Here is a 26,017-nt window from a genome sequence, read left to right as displayed (position 1 = left end):
AGAGCTAAAGCATTTTCGAATGCACCTAAAGTTATTAATTATTATTATTACTTGCGTGGTAAATATTAAATATTTGAAATATTTAAATATTTGAAAAATAAATTATTAAAAATTGGAGACAAATTAAAATTCGTACGTTAAAACAAATTGGCGGCAAAATATGATAGAAAAGTATTAAAAATGTAAAAAAAAAAACACTTAAGTGTTTGAACAAACCTTGGCGGGAAAATAATATGCAGAAGGGTGTCCTAATACACTTGGAGATTTAAATGAAATATGATCCTGAAGTTAGGAGACAGTTAAAAATTTTTGTATTTTATTTTCAACAATTTAATTGAAAAAAAAAAACTAAAAAAATGCACATGTAGAAAATTTAAAAAACTATAGGTGAAATTTTTTTTTCAAATTTGTCGTTTTTAAAAAAATTCCAAAATTATTAGACGTCTGCTAATTTCAGTATCATAATTAAATTGCTCCAAGTGTATTCCAGCTAAAAAACGTCACTTAACTGCTATTTCCCCACCAGGCGATGCCAGATGATTTTGCTCAGGAACTTGGAAATTCACAGCATCAGCAATTCGCGACACTTTACCCTCGAACTGAACACTTAACACTTTACACAAACACAACACTTGGCACTTTACACTGACACTGAACATTTAACTACACCACAGATACTTTGTCGATTTAAATTAATAAAAGATAAATTTCACAATCACTACACAATTTTCTGATACTGACTATTATTGCCAATCAGTAAAAATACACTTTTTATTTTAATTCCAACGAATTTTCAAAATTAAAATCCAACAAACTTTAGTCCGTAACACTGAGCTCGATCTCTGATCAAAATTCACTTCCCCCTAATTTAGAAGTTACCCAGAAGACACTAGACTCCGCTTAAAATTTCTGACCAATCAGAAGCCACGTTGTGATTCAAATTTTAAGTAACAATAAAAACTCTAGCCAACTTCACATTATTGCCCATTAGTGCTAAATCCGCCATTTTTTTTTTTTTATATTTCAAATTAAAAAAAAATATTTATTCTAATCACTTTAGTTATCAAATTCACTACTTATCGCCACTTATCACTTTATTTCCGACTCAGTAAAGAATAAAACACGAAATCACTAAACGAATAAACAAACCGTGACTTTGTGCTGATAGACACTCACTAGCATTTTTTTAAATTTTTTAACTTTTAAAATTCACTTACTTCACTCGCGCACTAAAAATAATTCACTTACTTCACTACTATCACGCAGACATTTTTTACTGAATAATTTAATTAAATATTTTATTTATTACGATAACAGAGAATTTAAATAAATTGAGAATTACTGACCCCGAAATGCTTACGCTAGAGTGTGAAGTGCGAAACTAACTTCTCCCTTGATTGTAAATCACCCACAAGACACTGGAGTCGAAACATTCGCGATTTAGTTGTGAATTATTTGATTCGGTAATTTTGAAAAATTTAAACCAATGGGAGGCCGCGAAAATGCTGAAGCTCAAGCCAACTTCATATTGATGCTCATTAGTGCTTCATTTCCATTGTTGGCATCTCCGATAATTTGCTTGATCGAATATTAAATAAATAATTATTTAAATGAGTTTCTTAATTAATATACTGACATTAATTTTGAATTAATGACATATAATTTATTATTTAATTATAATATAGTGTTTGAAAAAAGTGCGGGGTAACTACAATGGATCGATCATTGTAACAATAATGAGTGTGAACATAGTCGACGATTATAAATTTTGAAATTTTTGAAAAAATTAATAAAATATAAGGAAAATAAAAATTTTAAAATGCGTATTTAGAAAAAATCAGTACGCGCAATTTTTAAATTTCATTATTTTAATTAATTAATTTATTTATTTAAAATTTATGAATCGTTTGATGTCTGCTACATTCACATTCATGTAAAAATGATGTTTTGGCATATGATATTTTTTAAAATGATATTTTGACTGTGATCTTGTGAGCGCGATATTTAAAAATTAAGAACCTTATCTGTATCTTTTTTAAAATTATTTATTAACGTATTGTGATCTGTATAAATATTTATTGGAAATAAATATTGTATATTAGTTATTATATATATATTTAATTATTTTTAATTTAATTTTCGAAGGCAGCTAAGGGTTCAGAAGACTGGATGCGTGGAAATAATTTTATAAAAGTGATATTTTATAAAACTGATATTTTATAAAATTATTCTTTAGTATTGGATTCAAATTTTTGAAAAATTCTATAGAATATTATAATTTTTGTATGATCCTGAAGTTAGCAGATAATTAAAAATTTTTGAATTTCATTTTCAACAATTTAATTGAAAAAAAATCAAAAATACGCACATGTAGAAAATTAAAAAAACTATAGGTGCAATTTTTTTAAATATTTTTTTTTCAAATTTATCGTATTTAAAAAAATTCAAAAATTATTAGACGTCTGCTAGTTTCAATATCATATTTTTGTGCAGAAATATTTTATAGAAATTCATAAAATTTAGTAATATAATTTTTCCACAGGTAGTCAATATAAGAAACTAATAGAGAAATTTATGCTTTCAGGTTTACATGAACTTTACGGCAAGTGCGCACGAGGGTTTAAGCTTTAGTAAAAGGTGAAAGCAAAGTAGATTATTCAGGTAATATATTCAGGTAAAGCTGGGCAAGCTGGGTAAAGTTCTTTTGTTCGGGTAAACTTAACCTTGTACTGATATTCTTCTTGAGTTTTGTTCGTGAGTCACTAACGCGTGTTCAATTTTATATTTATATTTTATGTTAGTTTTAGTAGTGTTTAAATAATTGTTTATAAAAAAGTTTGTTCTGTTAATTTACTAATAAGTGATAAATAAATAATAATAATTTGTGAGTGACAATTTAAAAAAAGAATAAAGTGAATACTTTGAAAAATGTAAGTATTGTTTTTGTGTTTTATATTTTTTATAAATATTTAATATCAAATATAATAATTCATATGATTTTTTAGAATTTATCATTCAATTTTTAAATATATTAATATTATTATTTTGTATCATGATTTGAAGTTTTTAATTTTAGTAAAATGGAAATTGGGGGTTAGGTTTTGGAAAATATTGTTTTGAATTTTTTTTTTATTTACAAATTTATTTGTTTAAATATTTATTTAAAAATGATTTTGAGTTGATTTTTGAATACGGACTTTCGTTAAATTAAAAATTTCTACATATTTTATATATATTGGCGGGTATATATATATTTTATTTTTTTTTCCCTGTGATTATGGAGAAAAACGTGATTTTCATAATATATATCTTATATATATTTAAAAATGAGATGAAATAGAAAGTAGCAGATTTCTGAAAAATTTATGATACTGAAGTCAGCAGACGTCTAATAATTTATGAGTGTGAATGTAGCAGACATCAGACAAATTTAAAATGATTAATAAAAAAAGTAAATAATTAATAAAATAAAAGTTTAAAAAAATGCACATTTAAAAAATTTGAATATTCATAAGTGCATTTTTTATAAATATTTTTTAAAAAATTATTTACTCTATTTATTCATAATTTTAAATTTGTCTGGTGTCTGCTACATTCACAATCATTAATAATTTTTGGATTTTTTTTAGACGATAAACCATAAAAAAAAAAAAACATTTTAAAAATTTGCACCTGTAGTTTTTAAAAATTTTTTTCATGTACATATTTTTAGTTTTCGTTTTTTTGTAATTGATTTGGTGAAAAAAAAATCCAGAAATTTTTAATTGTCCTTTTACTTCAGGATCGTAAAAATTTAATATGTTAATAAAAAAAAATCAATTTTAAAAATATGAGCGCCAAAATTTGAAATTCCCATGCATTAAAATTTTTTATTTTTTAAATAAATTCTTAATTTATTTATTTAAAAATATAAAAATTTTCCTTTATCTGATAATTTTATTTTTAAAAATTAGCACGTATTCTACATATTTATATATATATAATTTTACTAACAAATTTGTTTAATTTTTTTGTTTCAGATAAAAGAGAAAAAAAACATTCTAGTGATTGGAAAAGGACAAGATTTAATGAACGTGATAACAAATCAGTGATAATGTTACTTACCTGTCTGAAGGATAGAAGATTTTGTTTGCTGTCATATTGGATGTGATAAAAGTGAATTAAAACTAAAAAAAAACAAATTATTGTGCGGTTTCAAAAATAAAATATAAATAAGTGTTTTTTTTTGTGATTTTCGCAGCAAAGATAATTTATCTTCACCGAAGGAGAATGGAGCAAAAGGGTATTGTTTCTAAAACTACATATTTATTTTTACAAAAAAATATCATTGACATTTATTTGAATAAAACAATTTCTGTTGCTGATAAATTTATAATTTTATTTTCAGCTTAAATTTAGTGACAATATTTCGTATTTTATAAGATGGCGGTTTATTTTTTAAAAATTTACTACTGAAATAATTACTTATGGTCGATCATAATAATTGTCTCATCTCGCTTTGCTATTTTAAAAATTTTATTTAATAATATATGACTTTTTGCTTTGCAGGAATTCATCAATGCTTTCGATATCTTTAACTCTAGCAAAAAATGCCTTTTTTTTCTCAAATATTAAAAGGAAATTAATGAGAGTAAATGTAACTGACAAGTGGCGATTTTTAAAGTTTTTTAAAATTTAAACTTGAATTTAAATTAAAATTTTAATTTTAAATTTAAATAAATCAATAAAATGTATATAGAATAAAAATTAACTAATGCGTGTTTAGATCAATGAAAAATTAGTTCGCGCATTTTTTTAAATTTATTTATTTAAAATTTATGAATTGTCTGATGTCTGTTACATTCACACTCATATAAATTAATATAAAAAATTTATTTACTAAATATGAGCTTTTAAATAAATTTCGTCCATACCCGTGTCATTTTTCAATTTTTTATTATCAACAGTTTGAGTCAAATAAAAAAAAATACAGTCCAATTTTTTATACAAAAAAAAATTCGACTTTTTTTTTACACAAATTTAAGAAATATTACAAATAATAAAAATTTTTATTTGAATTTCATATTTGGTGATAAATTTTTGTAAAAAAAAAAAATTTCATTTATATATATCACAAAATATATAAGACCTAAAATGCGTAGCAAAATAATTTCCACCCCTCGTAAAAAATGTAAAAAAAAAAATCTAACAAATTTTTTTTTTTATTTATTTTTAGAGGATGTAAGATCGATAAAATGCGAGGCCGACTTGTGCTCGGTGATAATCAAGGAGGAGGTCGAGTTCACGAACCTCCGGATGGAGGGTCAGTACCCGAACCCTCTGTTGACGCGGAATCGGAGGCAGATGATAATGCAGCAGATGAAGAGCCACACGTGCCCCAAGTGTTTCAAGAGTTACATGCACGCGTGGCACCTCAAGCGACACATGAGATTCGAGTGTGGCCAGGAGCCAAAGGTTCAGTGTCCCTACTGCATGGTAAAGATGAAGCAGCGCGGGCACGTCTACCGGCACATAAGACGGTGCCATCGGGGTCAAAATGTCTATGTCATTGATCTTAATTAATTTCCCGACAGCGGACACTAATATAAAGACACTGTGTGTTATCATTACTGATATTAATTAATTAATTAACTATGTGATCAAGTGTTTATTTCATTAAATTCACATTTATGTAATTAAGTCTTATATTAAAATTTAATTATCTGAATTTTTATCCGTCTTGCAGATGAATTTATTAATTATGTAAATTATTATTTATAAATAACTGAGTAATGCTAAAAAATTATAGAAATCCAGAGCATGCTTTTGCTTGACGTAACAAAGAATTGTGTCCTTAACTACTGACATGGTGACCAGCTCCATAACTCATCAGCAAAATTTTTTACCCGAGTGTGAAAGACGAGGACGATAATTAAAATGATACTAATTATTAATTATCGATAAATTAAAATTAAACCAAGTGTCCCATTTTTCCCGCTAGATGATTTATAAATTAAGTGTCAAGTGTGCTGATAAATAACACGGTTATTTTTTTGTCTGACACTTGAACAGATATCCTGCCGTCGGTGATGATGAACGAAAAACGCCGTCACCAGCAGAACATCGTCGGCGGCCGGTTTGGGTACTCGGTGTTGCCTCTGATGAAGAACTTGGCGCCAATGTGGATGGTCAAACAGCGGAGCCAATTTTCGTATCGCTGTGACCAGTGTGGCAAAGGCTACCAGCATCGCGCGACCCTAGTCAGGCACACGAGACACGAGTGTGGAAAAGAGCCGCAGTTCAAGTGTCCGTACTGTACACACCGGACTAAGCAGAAGGGAAATCTCTATCAGCATATACGTACTACTCATCCTGGAAAAAATGTCTTCACTAGTACTGATTAGATATCTTTTAATTTAATTTTATTTAATTTATTGCTTCAAGTGATTAATTCTCTAATCGGTGTGGAATTATGACTATTATCAGACAATATTAATTAGGATACTCGATAAGTTTATGTGATAAATTATATATTTATTTGTTTTTATTGAGCAATAAAAATCTAACGACAATTTTTATTTTTTAATTTCTACTTTAGAGTGAACTAATTTTTTTTTTTTAGATAATTGACTGATTATTTTAAATGAGACCAGTTATTAATAAATTTTGTTCCTTGTTTTCAGGAATGTGGCCGAGTTATCAGCATCAGCATCCGCGAGTGGAGACTTATCCGCTGAGATCTATCAGCGGTGTGCGGATGGTCGGGAACTCAAGACGAGCAAAGAACCAGGGGTGTCTTGACAAGAGACCCGGGTGTTATTGCTGCCCGAAGTGCGGCAAAGGGTACCGGTGGCTGAGGAGCATGAAGAACCATCTGAAAGTCGAGTGCGGAAAAGACCCCAGCCAATTCTGTCCCTACTGTCCTCATAAAACGAGATACAAACAGAATCTACAGAAACACATTCTTAGAATTCATTCCTCTAAATAAAATTTTCCTTTACATATTTCCCTAGATAATTTACATTTTTATACTCCCTTTTAATTTGTGCGGCTGTAGCCCGATTTGTGTCTTCTGTACTTGAGGTGAAAGTGCAGTGGCATGAAAAAACTACAGAGAAAACTCATGTCAGTACCGCCGGTACGAATGAAGCTTTCAAGTGATTGATAAAATTTTTATTTTGCTGATCACTAGACTTCCATTTGAACCAAACGCGTGGCTGAGCGATCATCCAGCCAATTAAAATTCCCGCTCATTGCCGCTAACTTTAAAAATCACCCGATTGACCCGGGTACCAAACGACTGATTGCCGCAATTCGTTCCTCTGAATTAAAATTGTTTTTTTTTTATGATAAATAAATAATTGCAACCCTGGCAATACAATCTTACAATAACACGACTTTTTATTTTACTGATTATTGATAAATATTTTGTTCCAGCATTTCCATGAAGACGTTATATATTTCAAATGTAACATATATTTATATATATTGCTTTATTTGTACAATGTGGAAAAGTAACAGCTTTTGAATATTTATTTTAACAATTATTTATTTTGGTTTTAGGATACTCCATCTGCCAGTTGTGCGGAAGAGAGTTTAGATGGGCCTCGAGTCTGCGTCTCCATAAAAAAATGGCCTGCGGAAAACCACCGAATTTTTACTGTACACTGTGCTCTTATAAGTCAAATTTTAAGGGCAACCTCAAGAGACACATGATTAATATACACAAAGTGGTGTAATAAAATACTCAATAATATTTTTTTGTAAAATAATTTTAAAAATAAATGTTGACATTTGTTTTGTGTATTTTAAATAATATTTATAATTATTAACTTAATTAATAATAATACGCGTTAAATATTACGGCTAATAAATATTTAATATTTATTTCAGGTGAATGTTATTTATTTTAAAATAAATTATTTACAGATGACCTGAAGATCTGCAACGAGAGTCGATCGTGCGTACGGTAAATAATAAATTTATTGTTATTTAAATATCCTGAGGCATGCGCTTCGATGTTAGATGCTAGCCGCAATTGCTGCTAATAATTATAAACAAAAAGTTTTATAAAAAAAAAAATATAGTGATGAGGGGGCTCGTTTACTTACTGCGCAAACCGATAAACTGAATGAGCAGTAGCGCGCATGTGGATTTAGTGGGTTAATAATACTAATAATAAATGACAATTTAATTACAGACTCGCGGCTATTTCCTATCGTGAAGCCTCGTCTCCACGTGTGTCCCCACTGCGGGCAGATGTACTCGTGGGCCTCGAACCTGAGGAAGCATTTGAAAATGGGCTGCAGTATGCTCACACAAGACACCCACTTTTCCTGTCGTTACTGCCCCTACAGATCCAGAATCCAGGCCAGTTTCTTCAAGCACCTGCTCTCTGTGCACAACATCAAGTGAACTCGCCAATCAACTCAGCCTAGAAACCAAAGATTCAAAATCAAAATTCCCTTTACTTTTATACCGCGTGAACTATTTAAATTTAAATCAACATTTTAATTACCAAAGATAAATTCATTACTCATATATCTACAATTAATTAATTTTATATTTACTAAATATCTCACTTCGATCGCAATATTCTACCACTTGCCCGCACAGTAAAAAATAAACCCGGCAATTATATATCTTATCAAATAATCTGTACTAATTAATTATAAATAAATTTATGTACATAAAATTTGTTTACATTCACACTCCATAATTATTGTAATCATCCATTACTGTCATTAATTAATCAATTAACATTAATAATAATTACTAATGATAATCATTTTTGTTTCAGGCTGGTACGCGGATCCAGATCCAGATCTGCTTCAGTACAATTACCCCCAGTACCAATGGCCCGCTAAAAAATTACCCGCGTCTTCGAAACGTAAAAAACAAAATTACGAATTCGTTTGCTCGGCCTGCAATAAATTATTTCCCACGTCAGCGAATTTACGTGACCACATTAGACGTTACTGCGGCGTTGATAAAAATGTTGTTTGTCGGTACTGCAATCATCGATCTAAAAGACTGTGGGACATGAGGGTCCATCTTGAACGTGTTCACCATATCACCAAAGATCATTTCGCTTTACATCGGGATGTCATTAAAATTCCCTCATAATTTTTTTTAATCAATTAAATGTTAAGTGTTTAATAAATTTTAATTAATTAATTAATTAATTAATGTACTCTAAATAATTGTAATTATTGTAAATTATTTTTGTTCAACTTTCAGTATCAAGAGTTTGAAATAAAAATGTAAAACAATAATTTTTTTTTTACTAACAATTTATTTATTTCTGTTCCAGGAGTCCGGTGGAAAAATTATCAGGATGTGCCGCTGGACCAGTCATCAAATATTATTAGACGAGTAAATAAACGTGAATGCTGCCCTTTCTGTGATTACACCAGTGATAGAAGATGGAACGTTAAGTCCCACATCAAAAGAATTCACACAAATTCTTGACTATAATTTATATTTATATTTTATATTTTAATTTTTTTTATGTGATGACTAAAATAAATTTATTGTTTTTTATACTGCGCCATTGTGATTTATTTGTGGTGTAAAAATTTTTGTGGCAATGAATTTTTTTTTTTGTATGATGGAAATATTAATTTTGAAAATTTTTGGTTTCAGAAGCTCCGAAAAGACGACAGACTAAAGTGCACAGCCATCAGCAGTTGAGGTGGGCGATGGATGCCGTTATTCGGGGCTCGATGTCGCTTAGATCCGCGGAAAGAACTTTTAATATACCGCGTACTACATTGCAACGTTATATCAAACATGGAATACCGATAAGTTTGTACAATAAACTGGATTTTTATGATCCAGTTCAGTTTTAATATCAAATTGTCGCTGTTTCTAATCCTTATGATGATATTCTAGCAAATATGAGTGCGGATGTGGGTGACAACTGTAAATTTTTTAATTTTTGAATAAGGAGATGAAGTTTAAGTAAAATAATAATTTTAAAATGCGTTAGTTGGATAATTGAAAAATTAGCGCGCGCATTTTTTTAAATTTAATTATTTATTTAAAACTTATAAATTGTCTTGTATCTGCTACTCACACTCATGAAAAAAATTGAAAATGACTTATTAGGGCCAGTTTTTGAAACTGGGTTCAAATTATTATTGCTGGTATATATATTATTAGGGCGTTTCAAAAAAAACAAAAAAAATTTTTTTTTCTCGGAACCAGGCTCAAAAGTTTCATTTAGATGCCAAAATAGGCCCCTGAAAATATGAGCCCTTAATATTAATATTAAGGTTGTCCGCATCGCACTTTTCGATTTCCCATAAGAATAACACAGGAAAAAAATGTTTTTTTCTTCTGATTTTTGAAACTAATGAACCGTAAATTACATTGTAATGTCCATTGAATAATTTTGTAGAGAATTTAACGCTCTACAAAAAAAGTCTCTTATCATTTTTTGATATATCCATCTGTTCGGAAGTTATTGGAGCTGGAAAAATCTACAGTAAATTTCAAGATCTTTTTCCTTTTCCAGAAAAAATATCAGACTTATCAAAAAATGTCATAGGACCTTTTTTGTAGACAATTTTATTCTCTACAAATTATTTCTGATAAAGTTTTTTAAAATTCCGCATTGTTTCCTAGTTATTTTCATTTTAACACTAAGTTCTCAAAATCGATTAGAAAACTATTATTTTTACGAGCTTGGCATTAAAATGAAACTAACTAAAAAACAATGCGGAATTTGAATGAACTTCATTGAAAATAACTTGTAGGGAATAAAATTGTCTACAAAAAAGGTTCTATGACATTTTTCGATAAGTCTGATAGTTTTGCTAGAAAAGTAAATAGATCTCGAAATTTACTGTAGATTTGATTTCCAGCTCCAATAACTTTCGAACAGACGAATTTATCAAAAAATGATAAGAGACTTTTTTTGTAGAGCGTTTAATTCTTTACAAAAATATTTGATGGACATTGCAATGTAATTAACGGTTCATTAGTTTAAAAAATCAGAAGAAAAAACAATTTTTTTCCCGTGTTATTCTTATGGAAAATCGAAAAGTGCGATGCGGACAACCTTTATATTAATATTAAGGGCTCATATTTTCAGGGGCCTATTTTGGTATCTAAACGAAACTTTTGAGCCTGGTTTGGAGAAAAAAAAAAAATTTTTGTTTTTTTTGAAACGCCCTAATATATTATATATACCATCAATATTACAGTGTATATAATTAATTTATCTAACGGGACCGAAGTCCACTTCCGTTTGACTGGAAGCCGTTTCCTCACCCTTTTGGGCACACACGCGCTGCGGGCATCCCCATCTTCCACCCAAACGACACTTAGTCGAAAAATATCATCAAGTGACGACTAAGGTGGACATTAACCGGGGGTATAATAAAAAATCCCGCTTACGCAGGTGTAGAGGAACATAAATCTGAGAATTTCTATACCCCCACTTCTGCTCAAAAGTCAACCGTACTCAACTTCCCCTACTTTACAAGCGTGTGTGTGTACATGATCATTTTCATAGTCATGGAGGGGAATAACGCAACTCGTCTGTAATTTAAACCCGGTTTGAAAAACTGACCCTTAGTTTGACTGACCAAATAAGCAGACAATTTTGAAATAAAAAAAAAAAAAATGCACACATGGATTTTTAAATTTACTACATGTGCATTTTTTTATTTATTTAATTATTTATAATTAATAATTTTAATTAACATATTTAATTTATATTTATCAAAAATATGATGGGTTAAATTAAATATATGACAGTACAAATAGTGATTAAAAAAATAAATTATTCATTATTTGTGAATAAAGTAATTAAAATTTTAATTAATTCTAGCTGTTAGAAGAAGAAAAATTTAATTTATGATTTCGTGAAAAATTTTTTGAAAATTGAATCAAAAAAAAGTTATTACAGCAAAATATTTTTATAAGGATTAAATGGCCGCGTTAAATAAATTTTCTAGTAAATTCTGTAATTAAAATCAATTAAAAAAATAAAATGACCAAAAACCGCTTATTCATTTCTTACCTCCACCAAAATCTTATTAAAAAAAAATACTAAATATTTTTTATGTTACAGATTAGCCGCTAAATAGTAAAATAACTAAACTAACGTAATACTTACAATCCCTCTAGAACAATAACTAATAATATATATTTTCTGACGATGTTCGCAGACTTGAAGCTCTTCCGCTTCGTCAACTACCCGCGGACTACTTACCCCTGCAAGAACTGCAACAAGATCTACAACTACCATTCAAGTTTGGCGCGTCATCTGAAACACGAGTGCGGGGTCGAGCCAAAATTTCACTGTCCGCTCTGTTCCTACAGGACTAAGCACAGGTCCAGTCTGAACACTCACCTCAATAACAGACACATGAAGTCCGCCGATTTTTCAAAAACTAGTCGTACTTCCAGCGATGGAGACTAATCGTCATCATCGTATTTTTTTGTCACAAATAAATAAAAGAAACCAAAAATTGAATCAAAAATATTTATAAAATATTCTGTACAGTTAATTTTTAGCATGAACTGTAACTTGTGATATTCCGTTAATTAATTAATTAATTGATTGATTAATTATTTATTAATAAATATTAATGTGTTAATTATGGGGCTTTTTTTAAGGATTCAAGATAAAATTACCTAGTCCTTGGGTATGGCTCTAAATTTGAATTTTAAACCAAATTTAAATTTTTTAAAAAATCGCGGGAAAATTAAAATTTACAATTTTTTAAATTATTTATTAATAAAACAGAAATATTTTTTTTTCAGGATGAACGAGACAAAATTATCCATCAGCTAAATTATAGCATTTGAATTTTTTTTTTTTATCGCGGGAAAATTTGAATTACTTCAAATTCAAAAATTAAAAAAATTTTTATTTTTCAGGATGAATGAAAAAAAATTATTCTTCTGCTAAATTATAGAATTTGAATTTTTTTAAAAAATCGCGGGATAATTTGAATTTATTTAAATTCAAAAATTAAAAAAATTTTGATTAATAAAAAAAATTATTATTTTTCAGGATGAACGAAAAAAAATTATTCTTCTGCTAAATTATAGAATTTGAATTTTTTTAAAAAATCGTGGGATAATTTGAATTTATTTAAATTCAAAAATTAAAAAAATTATTTATTAATAAAAAAAAATGATATTTTTCAGGATGTACGGGATTAAATTATCCATTAGCACCAGGACCATTTCAGTGTTTCCAGTGCGGAAGATGTTACAAAGTAAAACGTTCATTATCGCGGCACTTGTTAGTGGAATGCGGAAAATTACCGCAGTACAAGTGTCCTTACTGTGGTCGTTACAGTAAATACAGAAACGCTGTTGCTAAACATATTAAAACCATACACGGAGATCTTCCTTATCCATAAGCACCAATTATTATTTAAATAAAAAAAAAAAAATTCTGTAAATAAAACATTTATATCAAAAAATTGACACTAATTTTAATTATTTATTAATTAATTATAAAATTGAAAAATTCTAATTGTTGTTATTACAATAAATATGACGTGTATTAACAAATAAATCTAATGGTTTCAGGTCCAGATCGCGCGAGCCGGTCAAATTTACGGAGACTTCGAGGCCAGGGACGGTACTTTTGTGATAATTGCGGGCGGCGGTATCATCAAGCCAAGAATTTAAGGAGACATGTTCAAAATGAATGTGGAAAACAACCGAGTTATCAGTGTTCTTATTGTCCTTATCGCGCTACTTATAAATCATATTTAGATATTCATATGGTCAAACACTGCCGCGGTGAATTTACGCCTCGCGTGTCCGCGACTAATTATTTTGAAAATTTTAACAATTAATTTATTTACTATCACTAATAATTGTATCTAAATATTTAATATTACTTATAAATTATTAGAAAAATTTAATAAAACACTAGTTTTAATGACAGTATTAATTTTTTTTAATTTTTAATTTTTTTACAGGAATTTTAAATTATCAATTAATTGGTAATTCAAAATAGGGAACATCAGGAAAAATGAGACAAAATTTCTTTTACATTTTCTAGAAAAAAAAAATGGGGCAAGTTGGTCACGGCAATGACATTTAGAAAAATTTTTTTTCAATGGCCGTTACTTGAATTTTTGCATTGAGCTTGAGGTAAAATGGGCCATATAAAAATTTTTTTTACAAAAATTTAAAAATGGCTGCACTAAACTGATAAACTTACCCCATTATTTTTCAAATTTTTAGCTTAAAAAAATGGCGTCTCATTTTACACCAGATTTCGCTATCTTTCTATTCTTATTTTCCAAATTTAAAAAATCTATTCTCATGGTTATTTGTTTCTATTTTTCCCAAAAAAATTTAATTCCATCTTCTTAATTTATAATTTAATTGGCGTTTAATTTAATTAACTATAAAATAAATTTAAATAAAAAAAAAAAATAATTAACATTAATTATTATTATTGTTACAGAGAGACAATACAGTCCAGCAAATTGGACAGTACCAACATTGCCATCAACTTCATCAAAGGATATAACGTCAACGCGACGTTTGCGCTCAACAACATTCGGCGATGACGGTTTTTACGCAACCAAAGGCCGCGTTCGTCGTTTGGGCCCACGAAAATATTTATGCCGCGACTGCGGTGACACATTTGCACTGAAGGCATCACTGACTCGTCATCAGTCGCTCGAGTGTCGCGATCAGATGGCAAAGCAGCTGAAGAAATCTACGCCAAAAGTTAAGACAATGGGAGTCCGAGGAAGGCCACGTTCGCTTGAGCCGAAAACACTCAAGACATTAAAGACAATAAAGACACTTCCGGCAAAATCAACGACTGTCGTAAATCTCGCGTCCTTCAGGGCCATGCCGATCCACGAGCTGCAGCAGTACATAAAACCTGACCCCGATGGCGACCATGACAGTTACACTCAAAAACCAATTATAAGTCAAAGCAAGCAAATGTGGAACGTCAATGCAAATGTTGATCAGCCACCTCCGCCGAAGAAGAAGAAGAAACACACATGCAAACGCTGCGGACGTATTTACGCTTTCTATACTTCCCTGTGGCGGCACGTGCACTATGAGTGCGGAATGGAGCCCAAATTTAGTTGTGAGTCTTGTCCATTAAGATTTGCTCAAAAAAGTAATCTTGAACGTCACGTGAAGAACATGCATACTTCTGCTAATAATACCATTTAATTTGTTTTCATTCACATGTGAGTATTTTTTTTTTATATATTTTTATATATTTAGATTATTATAGTGCACTGCAAAAATCGGGAGCGAATTCAAAAGAAGTTGGATTTTATTTTTACTGGAATTCGCTCCGTCACGCGGAGATCTGGAGATAACAAAAAAATTACTCCGCATAGAAGGATTTTGGAGTGTAGATTTTTTTTGAGTCGGCAATTAGAACAATTTGGAGAGAATTTTGTTCCCAGGGAATTAATTTAGTGAAAAATTATCACCGACTTTAATCTGCGTTCATTTTGAAAAGTTTCTAAAGTGTATATTAGGAGTGTGCGAATAATTCGAATTTTTAAATTATTTGTACTGGGTCGAATAATTTGAATTTTTGAATAAATCGAAACTTCGAATTATTCATGAATTTTTTTTGAACGACTTAAAATTACGATGTTTTTTCAAATTATTCAAATTCGTGTCAGAAATAAATAGAACTCAGACACGAATTTGTGAAAAAATTACTAAAATTCAATATTTGAAAGCTGATCATAATTTTTGGATTTGCATTGAATCGAAAAGTTACGAATAATTTGAATTAAGTGAATATTTTGACTCAATTCGCACATTCCTAGTATTGACCCCTAGTATTATCTACCAAATGTCAATTTTTGAATTTTTTCCATTTACTTTAATTATTATTCTACTGAAAAAATTTTCACTACTTTGTGATTGAAAGTTTCAACTTTCTCTTGATTAAAAACCAAATTATTTTTTATAAATTAATTGTCAGAAACAAAAAAATTCAAATTTGACTTTGATTTTTCCCAATTATTGTTCCCAAATTTTTATCGAAAAAAATAATGACGTGCGCAGAAAAATTTTAACTAATTTATTTTTCATAGAAAACTTTTTAAAAATTAAATTGAGAAATTCTTTGTTTCCAATTTTCAAACAATAACTCGATTAGTTAATTTTTGTAACCAAAATATTACAAATTCTAATTAAAATCTGTAATCTGTATTTAAATTTTTTGACTACAAAATTTCAAAAATTCTTTATTTTGAAACAAAAAAAAAATTAACCTCAAAAAAACAAACTATTCATTGTTTCATTAATCGTCGCATGAAAGGGTGAATGAAAAATTTATGTGTAGTCTAATTGTTTAGTCCCTCGTCAAAAAATCAAAAATCAAATTCAGGGTGATAATGATTACAATAATTATTAATTTATTTTGTTATAGCAAAAGAAATTTCAAAGCAACGTGCACACAAAAGAAGATCAAGACCTCTCAACGATTTAAGCTATGAGTTAAATAATTTTAAGTGTCCACTGTGCGGTAAATTGTACAAAGCAAAACCAATATTACTGACGCACATGAAATTTGAGTGTGGAAATCAGAAAAAAATAACCTGCAGCATCTGCCCTACCAAATTTACACAAACCATTGAATTGCGTCGGCATATTATGCACTTACACAATATTTACCTCCCACCAAAATTTTTAATTCCCAAAAGAATTTTCGCATACTAACATTTTTATATTAACGTGTTCCCTCACATTTTATAAAATGTTTTTATTTTGAATTTTTATGACGACGTTTGTACAAATAATTTCCATAAAAAAAAACACAAGTTTTAATTTTTTTTTTCTATAATTACTTTTATTATTTTATTTAATTACAATGTTATTAATTATGAATTTAAAAATTTTTTTCATCATGTATTTGAGGTTTTTCTTAAGCAATTAGTAATTAAGATAGTGCGTAAGACAATTTTGATCTTTTTTATTTGTCAAGTGTATTAATTAATACATAATTAAAAAAACAAATATGTAATTGTATGCCATAAAATTAATAATAAAGTTCAATTACAGTAGAAATTGCCGATAATTATTTTTAATTTATAGTTTTATTAATTTATTTAATTAATTAATTAATTAAAAAAAAAACTACGACTTTTTTTATTAATTAACTATTTTTTTTTGTTTTCAGATTACGAGATGAATCAAAATTACCCATCGACGTCATATTACATGGGAAATTTTCCTCAGCAGAGTCAGCCGGTTCCGCACAAAATTCGTCGGTTTTCTTGTTCAACCTGCGGAAGATGTTACCGGAACAAAACTGGACTTTATAAGCACGTTAATTACGAATGCGGGGGTCAAAAGAAATTTTTTTGTTTCATGTGTTCCCGTAAATTTACTCAAAAGTACAGTCTGCATCGTCACTTTGTTCGGGTCCACAAACTAAAACCCTAACCTGGAATACAAACAAACAAAAATATAAACAAGACTTTTAAAATGTATTTTTTAATAAACAAAATTCAAAATAATTTTGGTCTTTTTATTGGCAAACATTTTTTCAAAAATAATTTTTTTTCACTTATTAATACATTATTTTTTTCTGTCACCAGGTGTCAATGCCGGGAGCTTTGTTTGCCCGAGATGCGGACGCGGTTACACGTTGCGTTGTAATTTGGGCCGACATATGAAATATGAATGCGGGGGCAAACGCGCATTCTCATGTCAGTTTTGTAATTACACTTTTACACAAAAATCAAGCTTACAGCGACATATTGTTTCAATACATAAATTTGGTTCAGATCCTGTACTAGATTCTATTTTTATGTAAAAATAAATAAATTTTTACTAATTTTTATAATTAATTTTTTTTTTAGTAGAACGCAGCTTAGAATCTTGAGATTATTTTTAAAAAAATATTTGAACTTATACTACATAATTTATTGTATTTTGTTTCAGAAAATTGGAACGTGAGTTATGCAAACAATGCATATGGCGTGTTTGATCAGTTGCAACAACCAACGCAACCGGAAACGATGCCAGCGCCAAAAAACGAAGGGAATCTGCTGGTAAATCCCAGCGTGTCTGGATACAGCAAACGATATTTCTGTAAAATTTGCAGGAAAATGTTTCCATTTAAAAATATATTTAAGCGGCATGTAAAAATTTGCTGCAAAATAAACCCACGGGCTTCGCAGTATTCGTGTAATTTGTGCGCGTACAAGAGTACGTACAAAGCAAACATGGACAGACATGTCCGAAATGTCCATGAGTCCTCGGGCGCCTCGAGGTACAGGTGCGATCTGTGTAATTTTTACAGCAATTACCGATTTTGCGTACGCCGGCATCTGAAATCAGTCCACCAAATTATTGGGGACGGTCATATAAGAAAAGATGCGTAAAATTATTTCTAATTATTTTTATTTCTAGGACATAATTTTTTTACTGTAAAATTTGGCGCTAAAATTCGAATCGACGAATAAATTAAAAAGGGCTTTAAATAAAAATTTGTTTGTTGTTGTTATTGTTTTTTTTTACCCTTTTATTCTGGTGATGGCTTTTTTGTATTACACTCTGGGACTTTTTTTACTGCCTATTCTTTTTCTCTACACTAACCTAATTATTTTTTATTAGCATAAGTTTGTTTGCTTGTTTGAAAACATTGTTTTGGACATATATTTTAATTTTTTATTGTTTTGTTGCAGGCCCGAAGGGTAAACAAGCTGGAAAATTACCAATTCAAGGTGGAAAACCGTTGATTCAAGCTGGAAAATTAAAGCAAGCTGGAAAACCATCAACTCAAGGTGGAAAATCATCAGCTCAAGGTGGAAAACTATCAACTCCAATTAAAAAATCACTTCCGAGTGGAAAATTATCAACTCCAAGTGGAAAATTGTCAACCCCAAGTGGGAAATTGTCAACTCCAAGTGGAAAATTGTCAGCTCAAGGTGGAAAATCACCAGCTCACAGCGGAAAACCATCAATTCCAAGTGGAAAATTATCAAGCCCAAGTGGAAAGTCATCGATTAAAAGAGGAAAACCGACAATTCAAAGTGTAAAATCATTAACTCATGGTGGAAAATCACTACCGCATGGAACATCACTAATTCCGGGAAAGCCAACCATTCAAAGTGTTAAATCATTGATTCAAAGTGGAAAATCATCAAATCAAGGAATAGGTGAGGAAGCATCATCAGAGCCAGAGTTTATTAATGAGGAATCATTAGATTTGGAGTATGAAGAATTGAGTTTCTACGAAATTGATGATGACCAATTTGTTGATGGAAATCGTAAAGAATTGGCAGAAATAATTGAAGATTTCGAAGAAATAGTTGAAGAAGAAGATGATGATGATGGAGACAGAGATGGATTCGGGGATGTAGGAGATGATGATAAAGAAGCTGAAGATTACAAAACGGAAGTTGACGATGATAAGAAAAACGTTGAGAAAATAAAGAAAGAAGTTAAAGAAATAAAACAGGAAGATGACAAAAGCAAAGTTAAACTTGAGAGCAAGAAACGTAAGAGAGTTCCCAGGAAATATGGGTTCAGAAGACGCAAGCCGACGATGTGTCAATGCGATTTGTGCGGTAGCATTTACTCTTGGACTACATCATTGAATCGCCACAGATTGAAGTGCGAGAAGATCATGGCGCTGAAAAAATCAGCCGAGCGAGCAGATGATGATGAGGATGAAGAGCCGGGCAGCAAGAAAATTAAGATGGAGAAAAAACCAGCCGGTTCAAGCAAATACGAGCGCGTTATGGCAAAATATAAATCTGCTGATGGAATATACACCTGCTGGGACTGCGGTCGTCGCTATCATTGGGCCTCTTCTTTGTCACGTCATCGCACTATTCAGTGCGGATCCAGAAACAAGCGGCGTTATGTCTGCAGTCTCTGTGGATTCCGTAGTGGGTACAAGAGTAACTTCTTGAGACACGTAAAGTCTCCGAGACATCAGAGAAACATCCGGTTCAAGAAGATGCAGGGCAAAATTGAGGCTGAAGAAATAACCGCCGATGATGATGATGATGGCGAAGATGACGAAGAAGATGAAATTTTCTCTTCTGAGGAAGAAGAACTTAAGAATTATCTTAAGGGCAAAAATATTAAAGAAAAAATATAAAACAATTTATAATAATGGGTTTTTTTTTCAATTTTAATTAACATATATAATCTATAACATTTTAATTGATTAAACTTTGAATTCAATTTTCAATAATAAATATTAAGGATAAAACCGATTAATGGTTTAATTGAATAATTATATTTTAGTGGAGACCTAAATACTGAATGAGTTTATAATTGTCGTGTAGTGGCTTCGCTATAAATAAAAATTAAATAAATAAATGCTTGTAAGAGTGCTTTTTTTGAATAACTGTGTTTTTAAGATATTTATTTATTAAGGTTAATATAAAAAGTTAATTTTAAAACAATAATTTATTTTTTCATGTGAACCGTCTGGCTATGATTTGTTTGGAAAAATTTACCTGCTGATCCTTGAGACGATTTGTGTGACGGATTAATAGACGTTTGTTTTTGTTTTGGTTCCAGCCTATCGCAAGATGTACATGGGCGATCAAATGCTCGGCTACACTTGCACCAAGTGCAGCAAGTTCTACAAAATGTGGAGCAACTACTTGAAACATAAGTGCGAACCGCCACAATTCAAGTGCACACTCTGCCCGTTCGCGGCCTTCAAGGCGTTCATACTCCAGGCGCATCAGGCGGAGCAGCATTTTAAAATTCCCTCGTCGACGCATTAATTAATACCACGTCGAGTTCAACAAGTTTTGTTCCTCTCCAACGGCCCTTAAATAAATTAAACAACTGCCTTATATCCTAGCTATCGTCTCTTGTGCCACTAATTTATTTTCAGGTTCTCGTTGATTTCATTTTTTTTTATTATTAATCCACACTTATCCTAATGTGCTGTCAATTATATACTACATAATCTTTTAAATTTGTGTTAATGTAAAACAACACTTAAATTTTCCCAGCAAGAGAGTGTACCTCGGGTGTTTTCGGTTTTTACTCCCACTCTGGGTCTTCTGTGTACCAAATATTCCCCCACTTTTCTCTGCGCGTGCGCAGAGTAGAAATAATCGGTAGTGGGGGCGATTCGAAGTTCATTCTCTTTCTGGGACAAGTTTACAAAGGATCTCAGTTGTTCCTAGTGCTAGCGAACTCATTTATTTTAAACCAAACAATCGTATCTACTTTTAAAAAATAAATCAACTTAAAAAGTAAAAAAAGTTTTATTGCTTTTAGCGTTTGTAAACTCATGTATTTTCGTAACTGCATTAATAAAGAAATACAATGTAATCAAAATTCCTGTGATATACTGAATTATTTAGTATAAATATTGTTTATGTGAATCTTGTTGTTTATGTAATTGTTCATGTAAATTTTTTTTTTTTACTTTAGTTGACTTATATAATTTACTAACAAGAACATTGTTTTGTTTCAGAGGCCCTATTTCATTGTTCGAACTGCGTCAAGACCTTCAAATGGAGCAAATCCTTGCAGCGACACATCCGTGAAGAATGCGGGAAAAATCCCTTCGCGTGTCCTTACTGCCCCCACTTGTTTAACCTCAAAAATAATTTAATACGACACTTGAAAAATAAACATAACCAAGACTTTAGGATTAGAATTAAACAAAAAAGTCGTGCGAGGTCCCAATTTCGCTGGCACTAGATTTGTGTAATTTTATAGCTCAAAAAAATTAATAATAAAAATTGACTCTTAATTGTTTTCAGTCTTTTTTCCGTACTAACTATCAAAAATATCCGCTTTGTTTTTAAACAATGGTTTGATTTTTTGAAACTAATTTCAGACAGTAATTAATTATTAAATTTTGGTTTCAGGTGCATATATTTGCAGCGAATGCAGGACAGAATTTCCATCAAGAGTCGCATTAAATCGGCATGTTCGTAAACAATGCGGACGGTTATTGTACCGGTGTCCTGTTTGTCAAGTGATTATTCCGATGAAGTCTAATTTGATTAATCACCTGAAAAATTATCACGGAAATGTTCAAATTATAAATAAACAATAATTACTTTTTTTGTACATAGCTTTGTTTCATTTTGTTTATCCTATTGGTAGTTTGTTTTTAACCTGAAAAAGTTACAAAATTTTACTAACGGAATATTAAAAATTTTTTTTTTTCAGGTTTTGCGTTGCGCGTTAAAGAAAAAACAAGAGTATATACTTGTAACAGATGTGGAAAATTATATCGATGGAGTCAATCATTGCTGAGACATATGAGGGAAGAATGTGGGCAGCTTCCTAAATACCAGTGTCCATTTTGTCCGACAAAAATGAAATTACACTGCAATTTATTGAAACATATTCGCAAAATGCATTCTCAACAATTATAAAAATATATAAATAAATAAATTACATATTTAATAAAAAAGAAAATTTCAATATTTCGTCACTTGCATGTTTTATTTTCATTTCTTCATTTCTACGTGAACTTCTAAATAAATATAATTCTTTTACATGCAAATTTATATGTATATATTTATGTTTTATTATAAAATATGTATTTAATTTTTTTAAATTTATTTATTATTTTACAGGTAATAGGAAAAATATGTGTATCGCGTGTTCAAAATCATACAAATGGAGGAAGTCACTGCATCGTCACGTAAGAGAAAGTCCTGAATGTTGGCCAGTACTTTTTAGCTGTGGCAACCAAGAATTTATAAGACAAATTGAGTTCAAATTGCTCCATGATGCCAATCGATGATTATTTATTTTCCTGAATATTGTATTTATATTAAATTTAATAAAAATGACAATATTTTAACAGTAGTACTAGTTTATTTATAGATTATAAACGGGTTTGAAAAAGAATTTTGAGAGTATATACATATGTATAGTAGACTTGATATTTTAGTGGAATTTTTTTAACGACTCTAATTGTTTGCTTTTTTTAAATTTATTTTTCCAATTTATTAATTATTACTGTTGATATTTTTCAGGGCGAAGAAGAAGAAGAAGAAGCGGAGCCGTATCCTACGGTAATGATCAAGGATATGCTTGTTACAAATGTTCAAAAATATACGCGAGTTCGTCGTCATTGAGACGTCACTTGAAATTGGAATGCGGTCAGCCTCCACAATTTCACTGCCCGTATTGCCGCTTTAGTTCGAAAAGGAAATTTAATCTTAATGGTCATATTCTTACTAAACATAAATATTAATTTCGTTTATTTATTGAAATTTATACAATAAATATGACATTTCTATATATATATTTGTATGTATAAATTTTATTATCATTTGATGCCAGAGGTTTAGTTTCTGCATGAACATTCAATGACGATACAGTACAAAAATGTCAATTCTCTAACAAATAATTTATAATTTATATTTTAAATACTGTGGAAGTAATATATGAGTATTGAAGTGTACAGGGAATATTAAAAATATGTTAATTAAATGAAACATCAAATGATAATAAATATTTTTTTTTTTACTAAAAAAGACAATTAATAATAATTTAATTAATTAAATTGTAACCGGTGTGTCAAAATTATCGATTATTATAAATTAGCTTTTGGAAGCTGTATTTCGATTGCAATGAATTAACTTTTATATAATTTGTTTATTAATAAAAGTCGCATTATACATTAATAGTAAATAAAGTATTTAATTAAAATAAATATATAGTTAATTTTTATTTATACTTTGTTTGTTTTGGTTGGTCTATTGTTTTTGTTTCAGTTTACATTGATATCAAAAGAAGAAACCAGGCAATGGTTAAAAAGGAACTGCATTGACACAAGAAAATTTAAAATTCAGTTTAAAGAAGAAGTAACTGGTCTGGTAAATTTATTTTAAATTGGAACAGTTACTGACACTCTTTGTATGTTTTGTTTCAGGTATCGGACAGTGGGGAACAAGAAAAAAAATTTTGTGTACAATCAATGCAGTGAGAAGTACAAAAAATGAAAGCATTGACGCATCCCATGGAGTCAATACAGAACATATGTTTGTTTTGTAGAAAAAAAAGACATTTTATATATATTTGTTTGTGGTCTAAAATTTGTAAAAAGTGGAGACAGTAAAAAAAAAAAAACAAATTTTTTTGTACATAATTTTTAAAAAATTTGTTTTAATTAAATTCACATGTCAATTTCTCATTAACTCTTTCTTTAAGCAAACACTGTTTCATATATTGGTTAAAATTATTTCATGGGTACATATAAATATATGCACATCTCCAAGGGCTATGGCTGAATCATTTGTGTTGGGTTGGTTATGGGTTTTATTATTTATTATTTATTATTATTATTATTTAATTAATAATATATTTTTATAATTTACGTTAATTAAATAATTTAAATCCTCTTTACATTCTACCTGCAACAAAAAAATAACAATCATCATCGACTGCACATAATCGTGATCGTCGGTCCTGTCAACGTCCCCACGCACTGAGAAAATGTCTATTGCAAATATTATTTATAAATAAATTATTTTATTTTAAAATAAAAGTTTGTCCGATAAAAAATATTTTTAAAAATATTTAAAAATAACAAATCATTTATTTTATTTAAAATAACAAAAAAAATAATAATAAATTTTTTGTTATAAAATGAATTATTTTTCTCAGTGTTCCCGTAACTTAATTATTACGTTATAAATTTATTTCTTCCGTTACTTCCCCCCTTATTAATTCCTCACTTAAACAATTATTATTTTATGATTTTTTTTAAATATATTTTTTTTTTCGCCCGGGCAATTGTTACAGGAATGGGTGCGCTAATTTCACTTCTTCGTTCCGAATACACCGGAAACAGAACCAGCAAATTTCCAATGAAGAAAACAAGATCGACAGTAAGCAGCGAGAGTCGCAGCACCCGTTCACTCGACGGTAGTTTCAGCGAAAGTACAACGACAACAACAACAACAATAACACGTGAGCGTTCAACCCGCGAGGTAATATTTCCAGATTCCTTTGAAGTATTGCCGCAACCGCGGGACCTCACCTACGTCGGGCTGCCCCACGAGCAGCAGCGTAAATTCCGGTGCCGTTTCTGCGGCAAAGGCTACCGATGGAAGAGCACAATGCGTCGACACGAGACGGTAGAGTGCGGAGGTAAACCTCCGGCATTTCAGTGTCCCGAGTGTCCCTACAAAGCCCGTCAGCGCGGTAACCTTACGGTCCATTACAAACGTCATCACCAGAAGATGCCTTACGACGAAGTTTCTCAGGGCTCGCGCGATTAACTTTTGTAATTTTAATTACTAAATTATAATAATAATAATAATTATCATCATCGGTCATCATATCACTGTTACGTCATTGGAAAAAAATTTTTACAAAAATTTATCAAACTAATTTATGAAGATATTCCATATATTTTTTATACTCTCTAATAATTAAGTAAAATAATTATTAAAAAAAAATAAAAATTAGTTTGATAAATTTTTTGTTTCTTATATATTTTAAAAAATTTTTTAAAATAATTATAAATTCCGTACCGTCCACAAAAAAATAGATTTTTATCTGGGTTTGAAGCATCGTAGAAAATTTTACGGTATCTACAACAACCGTTATTCGGTAAAAATCGCTTCACTTAACACACACGCACACACCTACCTCATTTAAATTTCTATATATTTATATAATATATATTTTTATTGTTTTTATTTATTATCTTGAACTAATAAATGAAAATATATAAATATAAATATAAATAAACGAACAAAAATGTTAAAATTTTTTTGAATAATCGAATGCTCAGATTTTGCGCGCGAAATACTCAAGCCGGAAATAATCTATGAATATTTATAATTATTTTAAATAACAATAATGAGTAACAGTGAGTGGATTAATTTTTTTTACGGCCTTTATTTTTACCCGAGCCTAAGGACAATTTGTTGGGTATGTAAAAAAATATTATAGATAAATATATAGTATATATTTCTATCGTTTAGATATTTGTAAACGGGTGCTTTGATTTTTTTTTACTTAAAAAAAAATTTGAATTGTAAGAATTAAATTTTATTATTTTTTATTATCTGTACAATTATTGAAAATTTAGATTTGG

General features: G+C 29.8%; 1 protein-coding gene across 5 annotated transcripts in view; it reads left to right on the top strand.

Moving 5' to 3' along the window:
• The window catches only part of LOC130670264 (longitudinals lacking protein-like), a 216,444-nt gene that overhangs the window by 144,344 nt on the left and 46,083 nt on the right, over positions 1–26,017 (top strand). For 2 of the 5 annotated variants that reach the window (XM_057473569.1, XM_057473570.1), the window contains exon 7: positions 18,648–20,304. The exons of the other annotated variants lie outside the window; for them this stretch is intronic. In XM_057473569.1, coding sequence (XP_057329552.1) covers positions 18,648–20,071 — 1,424 coding nt within the window. In that variant the 3' untranslated portion in view covers positions 20,072–20,304. Of the gene's footprint in view, positions 1–18,647; positions 20,305–26,017 lie in introns of those variants that run through there. 5 annotated transcript variants of the gene reach the window in all.

The sequence above is a fragment of the Microplitis mediator genome, chromosome 6, assembly GCF_029852145.1.
Source record: "Microplitis mediator isolate UGA2020A chromosome 6, iyMicMedi2.1, whole genome shotgun sequence".
Classification (NCBI taxonomy): domain Eukaryota; kingdom Metazoa; phylum Arthropoda; class Insecta; order Hymenoptera; family Braconidae; genus Microplitis; species Microplitis mediator.
This window is presented reverse-complemented; position numbering and strand designations above follow the sequence as displayed.